This window comes from Phaethon lepturus, unplaced genomic scaffold (assembly GCF_000687285.1).
Source record: "Phaethon lepturus isolate BGI_N335 unplaced genomic scaffold, ASM68728v1 scaffold4432, whole genome shotgun sequence".
NCBI lineage: Eukaryota > Metazoa > Chordata > Aves > Phaethontiformes > Phaethontidae > Phaethon > Phaethon lepturus.
The window spans coordinates 14,103-33,771 of NW_010523937.1; the positions used below are offsets into that span (position 1 = coordinate 14,103).

The following is a 19,669-nucleotide window of genomic DNA, read 5'->3' on the forward strand; positions in this document are numbered from 1 at the left end:
CCTGGGATATACCTCAGAAAACCAGTATTTTTCTATTGTCTTAATAATATACTTGATGAAAAACTGGCCAGTTTTGTAACTATTTTCAGTGCAAATTAATATCGCTCATCAGAAATCCTGTGCTATGTTTCATCAGTTATTTTGTTTCTTGAGGATTACTTTTCCTATGTAGCACTAAAACCAGCACTGATCCAACAAATCCTTATGGCTTAAATTGAGGTTGAATCTACTTTTCACAGCACAGGTAGTACCTTTCTTGTCCACGCAAGATCATGGTTGATTTTGTTGCCACAGTTGCCAAAAGGATCCAGAAGACGGGGTGTTGACTCACTTGCCCATTCTCCCAGCACAGAGCTTCCTCCTGTACTCTCCGAGGTCTTTGGGCTGATAAAATGCTTCATGACTTCAGAGAGGGCGGGGAGGGAAATCCATGTACCTAGAGCCGTTTCTGAGACTTGCTCCGTCCCCCGCGCCGCCGCAGAGCCGAGGGAAGCCCCTTCATCGGGAGGCCGCGATGGGAGTCGGCAAAGCATCGCGGGCCCCTGGGCCTCCTCCCAACACCCAAATTACACAGGCTGAGGATTCCCCCGCTCTGCGAAAGATTTCAGCTGCCACTTTGGGCGCTCCCCACAGTGGAGCAATATTCCAGCTTTTGGTTTTAATTTGTAAGGATATAAATGTTCCCACAATAAGCAAGTAAGCGCCTGAGCCAGCTAACAGCATTTTTCCCGCAGCTCTGAATTACATCCTCCTGCGGGGACGGCTGATACTGGTTGACCATATTTACATAAGCATCCCTGTGGAGATGTCTCCACCTTCAGGGTATCTTTCCCCACCCAGCTTTGGTACACCTCCCCTCCTCCGCGAGCAAGGCAGCCCTCACTTTCCAGCTCCCTTCTCATCCTTCGTATCTCCCAGGCATGATTTGCTCACAAAGAAAGCAGAAATACTCAACAGTGCTCAGTACTTCAAACAAAGACAAAAACACTCCGGGACCAAGTACACACAACTTCTATTCAAAAGAAGAAATAAATGCTGTTCATTTAAAAAAAAAAATACATCAATAGAACAGATGATTCCTAAAATGAAGGGTCTATTTTAAATATATACCCATAAAATATTCCCTGAAATACAGAAAGTTTCCATTTTCCCAACTGAAAACTTCAGGAAGGAATAAGGATCTTGTTACAATTGTAGCAGAGCTGTGCAGAACTATTGTTATTATTTCAATTAAACTTTGCTAAAAACTGTCTGTAAATGGTTAGCTGGGACATCAGGCATCTTAAAGTTTGCTTTCTGTCTTCATTTCAGGGACCTAAAAATTGAAAATTTTCTTCTTGATGAGAACAACAACATCAAAATCGTTGGTAGGTGCATGTTATCTGTGAAGCGTGTTTTCAGCTTTTTATTTTGTGTGGCTTTCAGTGACAGTTCAGTTACTATTTAAACAGCACATTTTATAAGTGAGCTTGCGATTATTCCATAAACATATTTGAGCTTTTAGAATAAATAAAAGTTATGAAGTATAACTTAACAGCTTGTTTATTTGAGCTTTAACTAAAACATATTTTTAAGAGAACAAGGAAAACAATTTTGCCTATTGTTTTCCCTCATGTATTGCTGGAGAAGCAAGAAACAATTACAGCTTTTATGTGTAGAAAGCTGTTCCTAGCAAGAGTGATTTGTAGACTAAGAAATAAATCTTCTGGGGTGAAACACAGGTATGGACACAACTTCTGCCGTGTCATTCCTCCAACTAGAAACCTCACAATTTGGTATACTAAAAAAAAAAAAAAAGAGAGACTGTTTTGGTCACTAACAGAAACTTTGCTAAGGTTGTGAAGCAAATATTTATAAAAATGAGGGAATTTGCACCAAGCAGTTAACACAGCTCAGAGAAACATTAATTTTATCCTATGGAAACCGCACAGAAAAATCCCCGCAAGGGAAGCTCACTTTTAGAGACGCCACATGTTTAACCCAGTGTTTCCCAAACTTTTAAAAGCTTAACACCTCTGAGAAAAAAGGCACCAACTCTTCACCCCTGTTTTATAGCCAGCCAGTCCTTTACAATCACACCTTTCTCTTCCCTCCCCCTTGCACACATGCACATATACAGAGAAAAAGGCTTAAGTTAGCACATTTTACCCCACGTTTACAGCAGGCTAAAGCACACCCAGCTGAGCTGAACGCTGTAGCTCATTAAGCCATGCTAATGCAGCTGTGTAGCTAAGCTCTTGTACTAGCACACAGCCAACTGAGGGAAACTAAAATAGCTAAACCAAAATCACCCAAATCAGGCGTACGGCTGGGTAACTTCACTGTTACCTCTGCTAATTCATGGCACATTTAATTGAACCCAAATTGGCATCCACAGCTGAGATGTCACCAGATGCTAAAGCCAGCTGCTGTTTTCATCTTCCTCCTATCTTCAACCAATTCATAAAGTTAAACTATTTTGAGAAGAGACTAAAAATTCCTCGCCTTTGTTTTTGTGACTGTTAGATTTCGGACTGAGCAATACTGCAAAGTTTGAGGGTCTCTCCCAGGAGCTGTTACATACCCAGTGTGGAAGCCCAGCTTATGCTGCCCCAGAACTCCTTGCTCATAGGAAATATGGTCCAAAGGTGGATGTCTGGTCCATGTAAGTAGATCTAAAAATATACTTATCGAAACACTCTCAGCATTGAATGGTTTAGACAAGACTCCGATGTATATAGGTTGGTGGCACCCAAAGCAGAGCTTTGGGGCATCAATGGGGAAAGCAGAGATTTATCAGAGAAGGGTTGCCAGAAAAAAAAAAAATATGGATTTGAAAAATATATCTTGAAATATGTATCCATTGCAGAACACTGGAAAAAAAATGAATGAGCAATGCATGTGCTATTCTGGAGTAAGCCTGTGGCAAGGGAAGTCAGCAGAAGGTAGGGTATCCAGCTCTAGGAGCCTGTTCTGAAAAGACAGAGAAAGTGCTTGTATGTACCAGCCCACTCAGATGAACCCCCCACCCTCCTGTCCTTCTGGCATACAGGTACAGCTGATACCAGCGTAACTTCTGTTAAAATCAGAAGTCCTGGAAGCCCTGGGTTGACAAAAGGGCATTTTCTGCCTGAGGCATGTTTTGCCAAAGGAAGACATCTAAACAGGAAAATTGAGTCTCAGGGACACACAGACCAAAGCATGTAGCATGTGGCTACAGCAGAGCTAGAAGTCCTTCATCCATACCTTGGCCAGGCCCTTTATATCAGACTATGATAAAAAAGTGGAGCTATTTACTTCAGAGGTGGCACAAACCTGAATGGACTCCATTTTCCTTGTTCATTATATCTGTAGGGTATGTCTCATAATAAAGAAGAATGCAGGAGGTGCTGTTGGAAGAGTAGTTTTTCACATAAATCATCTCAGACTTTTCAATTACATTTGCAGTTTGCAGTTCTAGCAGTCAAGTTTGTGGTTTTTTACTCTTTTGACAGCTGTTCTGGATGGAGCTGGGAAAAAGTATATTAAGTCCATGTTTGTGTCCATTGATCTTCACGGACCTGGATAGGAGAGTGGCTCTCCATGCCCATCTTTTGTCCAAAGGCAGTTCATGTTTATTGATATGGATCCGTTAGATCTGTTTTAGTTTAATCTACAAGATTGCTGGTAGTTACATATAGGCATCTGATTCAGGTGTCTGAAGTAGAAGCTTAGCATTCCTATATGCTCAAAAGAGAAAGAGGATTCGTATACACATAAATATATAATGCACATTATTCCGTTCAAGATCTGCTTCTGGCAGACGTACTATATATTAGGGTTCTGACTAACTATGATTCTTATGACTCAGTGTCCTCTAAATTTACAGGATATAAACAGTACACAAAGTTAGGGATGAAGGGGCAAATTGTACCAAATTACTTCAGTATAAGTCTGGATTTCAAGAGTGCTAGTCTGAATTATGTAGACATAAGACAGGCGAATCAGATCTAGAGGATGCTGTCAGCACTTAAATAGGATTATACTTATTCACGTTTCAGATGTCTGAAAGAAAGCAAAACCGTAACCTTAGAACATTTACTGAGATCACTCTGTTAATAAACATCACATAACAGGTCAAAGGCTATATAAAACTTACATATGGCCCTTGGTGTTTAACATAGACATATTCTGCATCTTAGGCATAAGATATATTTACAATTTAAATCTGAACTGTCCACATTATCATAGTGGAAAAGGGAATTCTGATTAATTAGATACTTCTATTGTCACAAAATAAGTAAAGCATCACAGATCAACTGGACTGCGGAATAAAAAGATTTTGCTGTAGTGGAGAAATACTGACATTATGCATCAGGACTGACAAGGAGTCATTACAAGGGGAATGAGAAAGCCATTTTCAGTCAGAAGCACATGCAGAAAACCAACCGTATTCAACTGCAATACAGCTAAGGCTCCTATGAAGCAAGAGCAAACAGCAATGCCTGTTTTGCCTCATCGTGACTTCTGTGCATAAGATTTTAAACATTCTTTGGAGGACTGGAAAGCAATTAGCTCTCATGCACCACCTGAATTGAGGAAACAGCTGCTATATTCAAACAAAAACAGATAGTTCGGTTGGCTAGAGGAGAAATAGTCTGTTACAACTAATAAAGATTCAAGTTTAACATACCATCAGATACCATCTACAATTAACTACTAAGTGTGTTACTGTTAACAACTCTATTCAATTAACCATTGACATTTAACATTCTGAGTGGTGCGGTCGACACGCCTGAGGGACAGAATGCCATCCAGAGGGTCCTGGACAAGCTCGAGGAATGAGCCCATGTGAACCTCATGAGGTTTAACAAGGCCAAGTGCAGGGTCCTGCACCTGGGGCAGGGCAACCCCCAGTACCAATACAGGCTGGGAGGTGAAGGGATTGAGAGCAGCCCTGCCCAGAAGGACTTGGGGGTACTGGTGGATGAAAAGCTGGACATGAGCCGACAACGTGCACTCACAGCCCAGAAGGCCAACCGTCTCCAGGGCTCCATCAAAAGCAGCGTGGCCAGCAGGTCGAGGGAGGTGATTCTGCCCCTCTGCTCCCCTCTGGTGAGACCCCACCTGGAGTCCTGCGTCCAGCTCTGGAGCCCTCAGCACAGGAAAGACATGGGCCAGTTGGAGCAGGTCCAGAGGCGGCCACCAAAATGCTCAGAGGGCTGGAACACCTCTCCTGTGAGGACAGGCTGAGAGAGTTGGGGTTGTTCAGCCTGGAGAAGAGAAGGCTCCAAGGAGACCTTATTGCAGCCTTCCAGTACTTAAAGAGGGCTCATAAGATAGATGGGGACAGAGTTTTTAGCAGGGTCTGTTGTGACAGGACAAGAGGTAGTGGTTTTAAACTGAAAGAGGGTATATTCAGACTAGATATAAAGAAGAAATTTTTCCTGATGAGGGTGGTGAAACACTGGCACAGGTTGCCCAGAGAGAGGTGGTAGATGCTCCATCCCTGGAAACACTCAAGGTCAGCAGGTTGGACGGGGCTCTGAGCAACCTGATCTAGTTGAAGATGTCCCTGCTCATTGCAGCGAGGTTGGACTAGATGACCTTTAAAGGTCCCTTTCAACCCAAAGATTCTATGATCATCTTCAGTAATGTATGAACCAGATCAGTTAAATTAGAATTGCCTGAATTCCTGAAAGGACTGTCTCGACTGAGTTCAATAGAGAAACGGCAAAGGATGGAGAAGTGCTGTTGTGGTGGCGCAGCTCAGCTGGAGCAAGGAAGTACCATGGAGAGTGTTCAAGGAAACCTCCGCGTTCGCAACCTCAGGACAGCTAAGGAAGTTTTCCGAACGTTGGTACTTCTCCAGACTGAATGGCAAACCTTCACAAAGTTTGCTGATCACAGCTAGCAGACTGTTAGTCTTTTGCAATAGCTGAAGTTTTAAGTCTTTAGCCAAGAGCAAGCTGTTACCAAACAAATGCCTTCTAGGCATAAGTCACACCTAATTTAGCAATCTGAGCAAAGCAAGAAGAACTGAATTACTATTTGGAACAGGATCTATCACATCAGTCCCAGCTCTGTGTTGTCACTCAGCCTCCAAACCAAAATGCTTTATTCTGATGGGCTGGGTACACTACACTGACACTCCAATAAGTTTATTTTAAAAATAAACAGCAGGTTTCCACTTTCAACACTGCAGGCTTTCCAGTCACTCACTGTACAGTCTTTTATACGCACTTCCCACAACATTCTTTTCTGTATAAATGGCATTTACACAAAGAAAAAAGGGGTTAGATGTGTATTCAGTCCAAATTGCTGCTTGGAGGTGATTTGTAATCTTGTTCTTGATACTGAAGGCAAATGTCTGAAACCTGGCTCATAGCTTTCTGGGTTTAAAAAAAAAAAATTGTTAGCATTATATGGAGCTCTGATGTTTGGTTTTTTCTTTGACAGAGGTGTAAGCATGTTTGCTATGCTAACTGGCACATTACCCTTCACGGTGGAACCTTTTAATATCAAGCAACTACATCAAAAGATGTTAATTGGAGAAATCAGCCCTATTCCTCCAGATATCTCCCCTGGTAAAGCACTCAAATTTTCATAAAGAATACTGATGTATAAAAGGTCTAACCCGTGTAATAAAGTGAATTTAGCAATAAGGCAATCTTCTGGAAAATAAGCAGTACCTTTTCCAGTTTCTTTGTCTGTGTTTAGAAATAACTTTTGTGTGCCTTAGGCAAGATTTCTTTATCTCAGGCTAGTAGCAAAATAACATTGTTGTCTCTTCAAAAGAACTACTCTTGGTTCTTATCTATATGGGGAACAAAATGTGCATTGCTTTTACATAAGCAGCGCAGCTGTGCAGTAAATGAGAACACCGTCATGTTTAGCATGTCCCATGCTGTGTGTCATAGCCAGGCGTTCTTTCCTGTTTTTCCCAAAAATCCATTATCAAAACCTTAGATAATTTTTCCTGAAAGGCTTATCTTTTGGCTACAGACAGAACCCACAATATTGAGATAATTAAAGAAATGGGAGGGTTATTTTTGTGAAGAGTCTGTTCATACTTTTCATGAGAAAATACAACATTTTTCACTGAATTTTACTAACAACCTTTAATGAGGTACAGTCTATGGAGTCTTTTAGGATAACTGGGAAAGATAGTTCTCAAAAGCTCCAGCCTGAATTACAGCCCACGGCTTCAAAACCCAGAAGTCATGTTGGTGTATATACACTCTGGGTTAGCAGCCCAAAATTTACTTCCTCAAAGCTCAAAATTCTGCTGCTTTACAATGATTCTTATACAGCTCTGGCTTTAGTCCCTATTTTCTCTCCACCTAGACTGGCACAATCGCTGTCGAACATCACAGGCTTGGGCCCCTTCTCACTGCTGTCATCATGCAGCTTCACTAACCAGGTCAGAAAGCAGAGCAGAATGAGATGTGTTTTGCCCAACTATCTACCAGCATGAGTTCGTATCTCCCCATCGTTTTGAGTAGCTTTGCTCTGACATTAGGCAAGAATGAGCCTAGGAACCAAGATTAACTTCAGCCGCTGCCTGCAGCCAAGCGCTGGGAAGCAGCAGACTGTTCCAGACTAAGCTAGCTGGATCTAGTCCGGAGTTACAGTATTAAGATGATGTGATGATTCAATTTCTTTTTTTCTCCCCCAGTAAATGGTATGAGGATATCTACCATAGCTGTCCCTAATGTTTGTACATTAGTCTTTCATTTATCTTTCTTTGGAGATTGGTTACCAGATAGCAGCTCCATTTTTCTACAAGCCTTCCATAGCTGCAATTATTATATTTCTATTTTTTCTTATTTATGCTATTGTTATAGCTTCTACTAATAAATGCATTATCTCTGCTTTTCTACAAAGCCCACACAGTCAGTGGAAGATTGCGGATAACTCCATTGTTCCCTTGCCCATTGGGAATTTGGTGAGAGAGCAGTAGTAAACAAGCTTTGCATACTTTAGATCTAAGTTCTTCTGAAGGAGATTACAAGTGAAAGGAGCAGTATGTTCCCAGTTTAATGCTCACTTGCCATTTTGCTCATTTCAAAACATCCCCAAGGAGTATGGAAGAATTCAGTAGAGTTTTCCCAAGAAGAAAAAAAAAAGAGGGACCTTATGCAGCCTTGGAGCTGAGTGGCAGACATATGGGAATGTTTGAGTTTTCTCTGTCCCAACTCCAGGAAGCCAAAGCACAACATGTCATATGAGCACATGGGCACATCTCCCTCCCTCGATACAGAGGGTTTTATCAATGAGATTATCTTCTTTGTGTGAGAAACGTAACTCTTGGGCAGTCAGCTGGCACAGGAGAAGACCCCCTTCTCAGACCCTTGATCAAATGCTGAGTGAGTTGGTATTGATGCCATAGGCTGCATTCACTGGGGTAAATCAAGCAAATCAGGAAGCAAGGTCCAATGCTGTATCTATAGCAGCATTCATAGGTCCATAGCATGCCTCCTGGCACGGTTTGGCCCGTGCTGCCCACCCTGTTCAGGTATCCTTGGGAGAACAGGGTCACCACATGGGACCACAGCAGTCTCGGAGAGCTGGAGCTGTTTTATTCGGTAGTTCAGAGGTAGCCTGACAGGCTGGATTTTAGCTGAGGTTCTTACAATGTGGAGAAGAGGGGAAGTGCCACATTTCTGAAAAAGGAAAATTTTGCACTGCCCAAATAATGATATTACTAGTAAACAAGCCGTCTCATCTGAATACTGCACAGGAGCTGTACACTTCCTGCAGTCCTTACTTGAGCCTGACCCTGCTAAGAGGCCTGGAGTCAAAGAAGCAATAAAAGACAAATGGTTGAACGAAGGCTTCACCAGGAAAATACTGAACGCTGCTGCCTATGAAAACAGGTAACAAATTTCACGTCATCTCTCTTCTAGCTTGGGTTTCACGATTCAGGGTTTGCGGGGGGGAAGTGCTGGGGTTTTTAGGAACTTTTTTGTTTTGTTTGTTTTGGAAGATTTTTGTTACATGCTCAGGTCTGTTCCAAAATGAGAGAATTTTATTTCAGAAAACACCACATCAACTTTTCTAAGCATGGATAAATTTTATGTAAGAGAAAACTTCCTTATAGAACTGCTTATATCCATTGGATCAATAATTTTGTTCTCAATGTGCCTCTCTGGTGCCGCTAATTTCTAGAGAGTGGGCTTCTAACCCTTTCCTGCAAAACTAGGTCTGACATGCCCACCTGAGGGAACATTTCTATATTACACAGAAGTTCTTGTTATTCTAGTAACTTTTATTCTCATCCATCTTTGTAACTGGCCTTTAACTAGTCTCCATTTTTTCTTAGCAAGCCACTTTACGGTTTAAGATTATTAAAAAATTTTGAAATAGGTACGTGCAATATGACACTTCACACAAACGTTGCCATCTCTCAAGGCGTTATTCATCTTTCATATTGGGAGGCTGCAAAGTATACTTTGCATGTCTTTACCTAATTTCAGTGATGGACCTTTTACATCTTTCTCACAGCTGAAAGTAGCTAGATAGTAGGTAGCCATGGGTCAAATATTTTATGCTCAAATCATTCTGTAAAAGTAAATAGTTTACACCAATTGAAAAAGAGAGTAATTTGGCCTGTGTTGTCTGCACCGTCTGCACCGGTGCCTACAGGATGCACGGCAGGTTTTCCTACCACAATCCACCGCCTGTCACAGCCAGGGCTATTAGAAATCTATGTGCAATTTGTTCATTTCTCTGAGAATTGCCCACCCTACCTACCTTTGCCCTCCTTCCCTGCCCGCAGGTGTTTCTGTGCCCATTCATACTGAAGCTTTAAGAGTTTGAAAAAATGTTTTAGGAGTCTCAAAAGCCAAGGCTGTTGCATTTCAAAAATGTCTTTACTAGACTTTAGTACTCACAGGAGCCTGTGAGTAAAATAATTATCATTATAACTTAACCAGTTTTATTTCACAATCTGATTTTCATAAAAATAAAAATCCCCTTGTATTTTCTGTAGTTCTTCTTTTGTCCTTTGAGATTTTCCTGCCTTTGGGGCTCTTCCTGTCTTCTTTCGCACATGCACACACTATCTCTCTGTTAATCCATTTGAGACTACTGTACTGAGAACTAAAATATACACACTAGATTAAAATGAGAAAATGCTGGTTTCCATCTTTTAATTTTTCAAGCTTAAGCCTGGTGGGTGTCCTTTCAGAGTAATCAATTATATCAACAATAAGATATTTAATAATGCAGCAACAGAGCCTCAGCCCAGCAGTCAAGATAGCAGAGCCAGACAGAGGATTTTTGCACAACTGTGTATCATAATTTGCCTGAAAAATTGGCTTAGCCTAGTCCAGCTACATCACAAAGGTGTGTTGGCCACTTACTGTAAATTCTGACATTGTACCTGAATGCATCATTTGTATTTAAATACTTTTTCCTAATATTTCAGACTTTGCTCCAGTGAATTGAATCCTGTTGTTTTGAACTACATGACAGAAATGATGGACTTCAGTCTTTCAGAAGTTATCAACATTTTAATAAATAACAGACCCTCTCGTGCAATGGCTTCTTATTGCTTATTGCTGAAGAAACTGCTCAGGTATCAGAAAGACCGCAAAAGAGCCCAGGTAAGATATCATGATCATGACAAGCATGAAGTACTCCTTGGATTCTTATGAGTAACATCGCGACAGCCACACAGCACATGTGAAAAAGGTGGTTGTCCATGGAAGGGAACTCATGAAAAACAGTAGTGAAATTGCAGATCTGGGTGCAGTCTCAGGACACCTATGTTCTGGCATTCTCAGAGGTGATTTTCAGGAGATGTTTTTTCCCAGAGATAAATATGCCTTTTTTTACTGACTAATGCGTTATAACAAAGGGCTGCCGGTTGTAATGGGATTGAGAATTATTTTGCTTTACATAAAAGATTACTTTTCCATTGGGAACAGGAGCATTAGCATCTCTGTGACCTCACCATCCCTTCCCTTTCCGACTGGTCCATGAGGGCCTGATCCAAAGTCTGGGGAGGTGAGTGGGAAGCTGTGAAAGTTGTAAAATCTTTTCCCAGCATCTTTTTTTGTATTTTTACCACTGTATCTTATGCTCACACTCCAGCTCCGACTCACTTGGGGACATGAAGTTAAATCAGAAGGAACAAAAATTTTAAAAATAAATTCAGAAAATCACTGGTAAGGCCACAAGTAGTTAAAAACGCTGTAAGCTTTTCTTTTACAACCGTCTCCACTAAGGGGTTCACAGCTCAGTCATAAAAATTTTGCTTCAGGCAGAAACTAGGCAGACAGGAAGCCAAATTCCAGCTTCTAACACACAAGTGCAATGGGAAAAGTCTCAGCTACAAAACAACACACATCAGCGATTAGTCTCCCATTCAAAGTCTTTGCCCTGGAGAAGCTGTATTTTGAGAAGGTCCAGTTGACTCCTCTAGAAATTATTCAGATGGGCTTGAGTAGATCCAGATCTCCATCCCAGCACACAGCCCCAAGGTTGCAACAGCCTGTGCAGTGTTTACAGGCAGAGCCATAACTCAAAAATATGAGTTGGGGAGCATGTGTGTGCATGCTTAGGGGGAGGAGGCTTTCCTTCACATATGTGATTTTTTTCATATTATAATTTTGCATTGGATCTGCTAAACCGTAAGTCACTCAAAAAGAGTCGTATTGTGAAGGCTATTGACCAGCTTTCTTGAATCTCTGGACATCAAGCTGATTTACAGCCCCTAGAGATCTAGACTTCCAGGCAAGTGGTAGCGTTTCACGTCCCCTGTGACCTCTTTCAGCATCCTACCTGGGTGGAAGAGGGAAGCGATTGTGTGCACAAAGTAAGTTACAAGCTGACTAAGGGGCTGCGCTGCTTCCTGCCACTCCTGGCATCAAAAATGCCCTCTTAAGGTGGAGAGTCAAGCTCAGTTCAAGCACAGACCCAAAAAATGTCTCAGAGTGTTAAGGTAATAACACTATAAATCATTGTTTTGAAGTCAGTCCTAGTGTATATATATATTTCCCAGGCATGCTGGAGGGTTTTGGTACAGCAAGGACAAAAAGAGGGGAAGTGTAACAAAGGAATGACTGACATTTTCTTTCTCTGTGTTGACATTTTTGCAGTCAAAGGTTTAAAACCAAACTGGTACTGACACAAAATAGCCACCTATCAGCTCAAAACAGTGGCGACTTTCACAGAATCACAGACTGACTGAGGTTGGCAGGGACTTCTGGAGGTCATCTGATCCAACCCTCTTGCTCAATCAGGGCCACCTAGAGATGGCTGCCCGGGACCATGCCCAAATGGCTTTTGAATACCTTCAAGGATGGAGAGCCCACAGCTTCCCTGGGCAACCTGTGCCAGCGCTTGGTCATCCTCACAGTGAAAAAGTGCTTCCTGATGTTCAGAGGGAACCTCCCCTGTTTCAGTTTGTGCCCAGCACCTCTAGCCCTGTCGCTGGACACCACTGGAGAGAGCCTGGCTCTGTCCTTTTTGCACCCTCTCTTCAGGTATTTGTATATATTGATGAGATCCCCCTGAGCCTTCTCTTCTCCAGGCTGAACAGTTCCACCTCTCTCAGCTTTTCCGCATAGGAGAGATGCTCCAGTCCCTTCATCATCTTCATGTCCCTTCACTGGACTCTCTCCAGTATGTCCATGTCTTTCTTGGACTGAGGGGCTCAGACCTGGACACAGCACTCCAGGTGTGGCCTCACCAGTGCTGAGTAGAGAGGCATCACCCCACTCGACCTGCTGGCAACACTCCTCCTAATGCAGCCCAGGACACCACCATTCCCCTTCTTTGCAGCAAAGGGCACGCAGCTGGCTCATGATCATCTTGGTGTCCACCAGGACCCCCAAGTCCTTTTCTGCCAAGCATGAGCTGGTTCCTCCCCAGGTGCAGGACTTTGCACTTCCCCTTGCTGAACCTAGCAGGGACATGTCTAGCATGTGAACTGGGTACACACTCTGGGGTCTGCTCAGTTGTGTCATATCACAACTCCCCATTTCTACACCTTCCCTACACCCTTTCCCATGTAGCTCCCAGGTGTGCGGCTCTTCCTTCTGCAACACAAAACAATGCTGATCTGCAAATCTTCACGTGTTCAGTGTGGGGACTTCTTAAATTTGCATTTAGGCAGACAGAATCTCTCTTTGACAGCTTTGCAGGGAAATTTCTCGCTTTTAGGCGGACAGCTTTGCTGAGCACCTGAAATACAGGCACAAGCTAGATGCCTAAATTTGGCAGATTGGATTCTATCATAAATAATACCTTTTAAAATCTGTTACTAAGACATAGAAGTTTGGAAGTTAGAAAAGACCAATTCATCCCATCTTTCCCTGTCGTTAAAAGTTTATTTCCTCTTGTTTGTTAGCACAGGGTTTGTAAATACTACCTTTAAACCTACAAACTCAAAGCCTGCTACTAGTACCATTTAGAGATTATTCTGTTACCAAAGACTATAAACTACCAAAGTTTATAAAACTCATAATTTTTTTTCCCATAGTCACTCTACACCATTTGTTTCTTAATTTTGTCCATCCACTGCCTCTTACATTCTTCTGCATTACGAAAATTAATACTTCTCCCTCGCTAGTAGTTAGGCTCTGCAAATTTTTTTAGTTAATAATGATCACCTCTCGGTTGGTTCTTATTCAAGCCTTACAAACAATTAACCTGTGCAATCACTCCTCCCCAGGAGCTCTTTTAAATCGTGACTATCAGTGCTACCCCCTTACGTTGGTTTCCCCAATGTTCAAGCATATTCCTATTGCCCAGAAAGGCCAGGGTTTGGGCAAAAAAGAGAGGCGAGCGAGGGGAAAGCTGGCCAAGAAATCAAGTTGGGCATTCTTACTCAGTTATTTTTCCAGTATCCTCTGGCCTGTTCTTCAGCAAAAGCTACTTTATGCATATGCTTACACAATGGCAAAACTTAGCCCTAAGCATATGCAAAGTATATAGGGAAAAGAAAAGAATGCATCTCTTGGAGCCCAAGGCGGAGCCCCACACGGGTGGCATGACGTTTTTGGGCAGAGGCAGAGCCAAGAGCAGCCCCCAGCTCCCCTGGAGCTTAGCCCACACTGCGCTGGCGTGGCTCTCGGAGGAGGCAGCTGGCAGGGCATTATCTTGGGGGGAGGATTCTCTGCTTTGGTCTAAAAGAGGCCGGATTCAACCACCTCTTTGGCAGGCTGCACTGCGCTTCTCTGACCACCCGGCCACAGAAAACTGAAGCGGAGGAAGGAGCGTAAAGATTGTTAACTGAGTGCGAAGGGGAAATTTCCCACTTTTTCTTCATCTTCGTGTTGAGATCCTGATAATGTTACTGAGGTTTAATTATAACAGCATGGGTATTTGATATTTGTATCACAAATTATGCCAAGGATATTTCAAAATGCATGGATAGATGTTCTCTCTATTCTGTACAATGCCAACTATTTGCTATTTATTACTAGCAGTGTGTGATCCATCTTTAAATCACATAATTTCCTTTCAGCTTTCCAGATCTTGCAAATGTGTGCATCTGCTTTAACTTTAAGTATGTGAATAGTTTCACTGAGCTCAACAAGGCAACTTGTGTGCATAAAATTAAAGCACAAAAATTAGCGTTGGCATCTAAATGAGTACAAATTTAAGCCTAAGCAAGCAAAACAAATAACTAACAATTAACAGTCACAGGTAAAATGAAATACCCTGAAAACAAATTGCCACTCATTTACATGACTTCTGTCGAGGACCATAAAGGCTATTGCATATTCTTGTCTGTCTATGAAAAGAGATATTTAGAGACAGCTAATATTTATAAAGGAGTAAATTTATGGTAGAAAAATACTACAGTATTTTTGAGCAAATTAAAAACCTCCCCTCAGTGAATTGTAGAGAAAGTTGGCATCTGGTTCTTCTGAAAATTCTGTCCAAAAAGAACCAAACATATCAAATATCAACACAAACGAAAAAGTATTTGCATTCATGACAATGCTCATGAATAACACGCAATAAAAAATTCCACCAACACAATCAACTCAAAACACTGTTTGGAATTCAAACACATATTCACAAACCACTGCACCCAACACATTCCAGGCAGCAGACTATGCTATGATTTTTCACACAATACCAAAGAAACATACAATTTCCTGGGGAAGAGTTTTGAGCAGAACTTCTAATCTGCAACTGCAAAAAAGTCTGTGGAAATTATTTTTCATGTTTCAAACTGTCTTTGAAAAACCAGTGCAAGTCATTGTATTTGCAACTCCTCCTTGTATACATGAGTTAACATTTGTACATGCAAATAGTATTTTTGGTGGATGCAAACAGATGTGATTCTCATTTTTCTGGGTGCAATTACAGAGAAGTCTGCTGAAAGCCTGACCCTGAAAAAAGCATAAGATCCTTTCCATGTTCAAATTTGAGCCATAAGTCATTGGGTAAACTTAAAACACAGCCTGTCCTTTTATGCATCGTAATTTCTTCAAGCAATGTATTTACATTTTATGTGTTCTGTTGTAGAAGAGGGAGCCTTAATGATTACAATTTGCCATCCAGAACTTTATAGCTAGTCCTTGCAGAAAATAGCATTTCTGCCAAAAAGCTTCCTGCCCAGGTGCTTAACCAATTAGCTCTTAAGAGGTCTGGCAGTAAAACCAGTCATGGCAAGTTTTCTGATATACTGTATATAAGGTGACAGCTTGCAAAATGTAAGATGAAAATTTGTTTTCTTAACTAGCAGTGTGTAAAATCCTGGGAGACTATTTGATTGCATGGCCTAAAATGCTTATGACATCTCAAATTCCCAATTGATCTAGTGTGGTTTTAGCAATATGTTGTCAACTTAAACGTACTGTGTTTCTTTTTATAAATACTTTAAATATAATTTCCTTAATTGTGATTGGGTGCTGCAAATATGTAGGAAGGATAGAGTAACCCCACAAGTTTGAGGTTTGGGGCCCTTCAAATTTTTCCAAACATTTTTGCTAACTCACAAAATATATGCAAGCTTTCAAAAGTGCCTTTTCTCCGCAAATTACACCCACTTTTTATAACTGCATGTTATATTAAAAACATATTTTTCACAAGGGGAGTACTTTGCAATGCAAAGAATAGAAGAAAACCATGGAAGATAAATATACCATAGTAAAACAAATTATTTCTCTGATTCTGGATGCAAGAAGTTTGTATCATGTGGGGATGGCAGTGAAAAGATCAAAACTTACTAGAGATAATCCTTGAAGTGGTAGCTGTGTAACAGCAAAGTGAGCGTGTCAAAGATGATACAGAGAATGTGCAGAAAAGCTTGGTATTGAGCTGGAATATCCAGGCGGACAGTCAATGTGTTTCAGAACTTTCATTTTCAGGAGCGCCAGGCCTGAGAGAAGAGGACCTTTGGCACAGCAGCACGTGGAGCAGATAGCTCCTCGCGGCACTTAGCGCTGCGGAAGGGGATTTATTTCACTGCGCGGACCTTGCATTTTCACAAGGTTTTGATAGCTGAAACTCAGTGTGCATGAGGCTACCACAGTGAGGACCCTGAAGACTGGGATCGTGGGATAGACGAGTGTGCTACATATGAGAACACACCCTCACATACATGTAGGATGTATGCAGGGGTAAGGGTGACGGCACTGCGGCAGGAGGGAGTCCCGCAGCCCACGCTCTTGTTAGGACGCACAGTCCTGTTACCACAGCTCCATAGAAGTCTTCCTGGTGCAATCCCACTGCAAAACCTTCCCAGGACTGCTCTAGCCCTGTGCTGACTGCCCGCCCTCACAGCAGACAGCAACAGTCCCACAACAATCTTCCTCCTGGGTTTGGGGGTGGCTCACAGCATTCTGTAACGTTTTGGCGTTGCAGCACGAGCTGTGTGGTACCCTGGTCTCCCTTAGACATCTGTTAGCAGACTCCGTGAGCCACAAGCCTCAAAGGAAATGCTACAGGCTCTCCAAAAATGGCATTCTAGTCTCCAGTGGGTTTTCATGAAAACTTGCTCCCTGTGGCCTGTGTGGTAGAAGGCAGAGTCTGTCAGTCCATGCGCAGCTGGGTGTCAGGAAGAACCTCTGGCATGGGGTCTGCTCTGACGAAAAGCTGATGTGTGTAACTGTGCTGGTTTTGGCTGGGGAAGAGTTAATTTTCTTCAAGGTAGCTAGTATGGGATGATGGTTTGGATTTGTACTGGAAACAGTGTTGATAATACAGGGTTGTTTTTGTTATTGCTGAGCAGTGCTTACACAGGGTCAAGGCCTTTTTTTGCTTCTCACCCCACCCCACCAGCGAGGAGGCTGGGGGTGCACAAGAATTTGGGAGGAGACACAGCCAGTACAGCTGACCCCAACTGACCAAAGGGATATTCCATACAATATGCTCAGCAATAACACTAGGGGGGAGGTTGGGGGCTGCTGCTTGGGGACTGGCTGGGCACCAGTCAGTTGGTGGTGAGCAATTGTTTTCATTTGCATCACTTGTCTTTCTTGGATTTTATTTCCTTCTCTTTGATATTTCCTTTTTCATTACAATTTTTTTTTAATTTTATTTCAATTATTAATCTGCTTCTATCTCAGCTGAGTTTGCTCACTTTTACCCTTCTGATTCTCTTCCCCCATCCCATGGAAGAGTGAGCGAGCAGCTGTGTGGTAATTAGTTGCTGGCTGGCGTTAAACCACAACAGTAACTAAGGCTTGTGTGAAAACAAGGTTTCCCATTGCACGTGTTATGCTGTGTTTTCCTTTAAAGTTCAAGGTGCTTTATTGTTCCATACTAATCAAATGGTGTCTGATCATTTTGCAGAGGGAAAGTGAAGTACAAAAACACAGTATTAATCCTGATAAACATTTGAATAAGGAGTCAGAAATTCAGATTTCCCAGAAGGCTGAAATGGACACTCTGGAAAACCTCAGGAATTATGGCAGTAGGGCATTTCCCTCTGTCCTAACCCTGGCAATGCCAGATGCTATTCAAGAAGATGAGATTGCAGTTACATTGGAAAACCAAGAAAACTTGCCGGAAGGTACTGGTTCTGAAACATAGTCTTAGCATCTTAGTCTGAAAGGGTACTAGGATATCTGTCTGAGAAAAAAAAAGGAACACGATTCCTGAAAAGGCTATAAAAATATCCTTCCTCTTTGTTTTGAAATTACAAGTATTTTGAGCAATTGTTTCCCAGCCCCAAGTTTGGTGATTGATCTAATGAAAAAATTAGCAGGTGAACACCTGATCCAGTTTATACTCTGCAAGTACTGATTTCAGATAACAGCTCCGTGTCATTGTGCAGGTTAGCTCCTCTATGAGTCTCCCTGGGATGGTACTAGTACTGTTAAGTGACTTCCAAGAATACATGTTTATGAGTAAAAAAAAAGGAAATTATTTACGTTCCCAGGATGAATGTCAGCATGGTGCAGGTGTCAATACTTTGCTTATACTCAAGAAGGGGTTGCACTCACATCTATGGCATCATTTTCCATAGATTCAAAAATATAGAAGATGCACAGTACTGGATAATCAAACTCCAGGTCTGAATTTAGACTTATTTCTGCTTTAGTTATTGCACGCCCACAGCTATTTACCTATGTGGCATGGTTAAATTAATGTGATAAATACCCCCAGAAGCATAAATGAATAATAGTCACTAAAATTAAGCCAGGCAACTTTATGCTGAGATGCTCGTTTATTTATGCTGAGATGCTCATTTAAGACTGTTCACCCAACCAAAAATTGCTGTTTGCCTACCTCCAGATCACCATTTGCTTTAAATCCTTGGTGCAAAATGGCATTCTATGTCAAGATCTACTTTTATTTATGCCATTGCAAGTACTTCCTTTTTTATTATGGGATGAGCTGTTTTGATATTAACATGTTATTTTTCTTGAAAATACCATTCCAGCAGAAGCTGATCTGATTTATGCTATATTCTCTTTAGTTTCCAAGTTTGCAGGCAGAGAGTTGGTCCACCTTGGACCTCCTAAGTCATCAAGCAAAAGTATGCCACATGAGCCCATGTATCAGCCACTTTTGGACTTTCAGAAGAATCTGGATGATTTTGAAGACTTGACTGAAGCTGGAAAACCATGTCTTCATGAGAAATTGCCATCCACACCAGCAAATAACCAACCTCCTTCTTCAAACATCCAAGCAATGACATCTACAAGCAAAGTGCCTCCCCGATCCCTGATGGAAAACATGATTATTACCAGGATTCCTTTGCCTCATCAGGACATGAGATTTAAAGACCTTCTGAAGGCAGTAGATGACAATATTTACATCCCAACACCGTGGCACCTTGATAAAGAGGGCACTGACCTCCTCATGATTGAGTCTTCGCAGCTGTCGCCTTTCCCCAGGCTGCAACAAGCTGCCCTGAGAGAAACCCTAAGTAAAAAGATTTCCTGCCTGGAGGCATCACAGCAACATACAAATATCTGCCCTTTGCTTTTAGTCAACAGTTCAAAACCACCAGCCTTCCCTATGCCCCAACAGCCAACATTTACCATAAGAAGTATGAGGCAGTCTAAAGAAAACCCAACTCATTTTTTCAACAAGAAAACTAAGAAAAACTTTATCCAACTCAGACACACACCTAAAACTACAGATCTAAATCTTCCAGTTTTATCTCCACCATACCAAACTAGGTTGGGGGAAAAAAGGGAGATTTTAAGGTTAAATTTTGCATAAATCAAACACCCACAGAGCATCAGAAGAAAATAGGAAAAAGGGGCAGGAAAGAAACAAAGATGGACAG

General features: G+C 41.9%; 1 protein-coding gene across 1 annotated transcript in view; it reads left to right on the forward strand.

The window, feature by feature from the left end:
* LOC104617049 (hormonally up-regulated neu tumor-associated kinase-like) overlaps positions 1-19,303 on the forward strand; it is a gene marked incomplete at its 3' end in the record, with an annotated part of 22,831 nt that extends 3,528 nt beyond the window's left edge. The window contains exons 3-9 of the mRNA XM_010282261.1: positions 1,312-1,367; positions 2,506-2,644; positions 6,418-6,545; positions 8,702-8,837; positions 10,391-10,568; positions 17,722-17,941; positions 18,851-19,303. Of these exons, the coding sequence (XP_010280563.1) occupies positions 1,312-1,367; positions 2,506-2,644; positions 6,418-6,545; positions 8,702-8,837; positions 10,391-10,568; positions 17,722-17,941; positions 18,851-19,303 (1,310 nt within the window). The remainder of the gene's footprint in view (positions 1-1,311; positions 1,368-2,505; positions 2,645-6,417; positions 6,546-8,701; positions 8,838-10,390; positions 10,569-17,721; positions 17,942-18,850) is intronic.
* Positions 19,304-19,669: the final 366 nt, after the last annotated feature.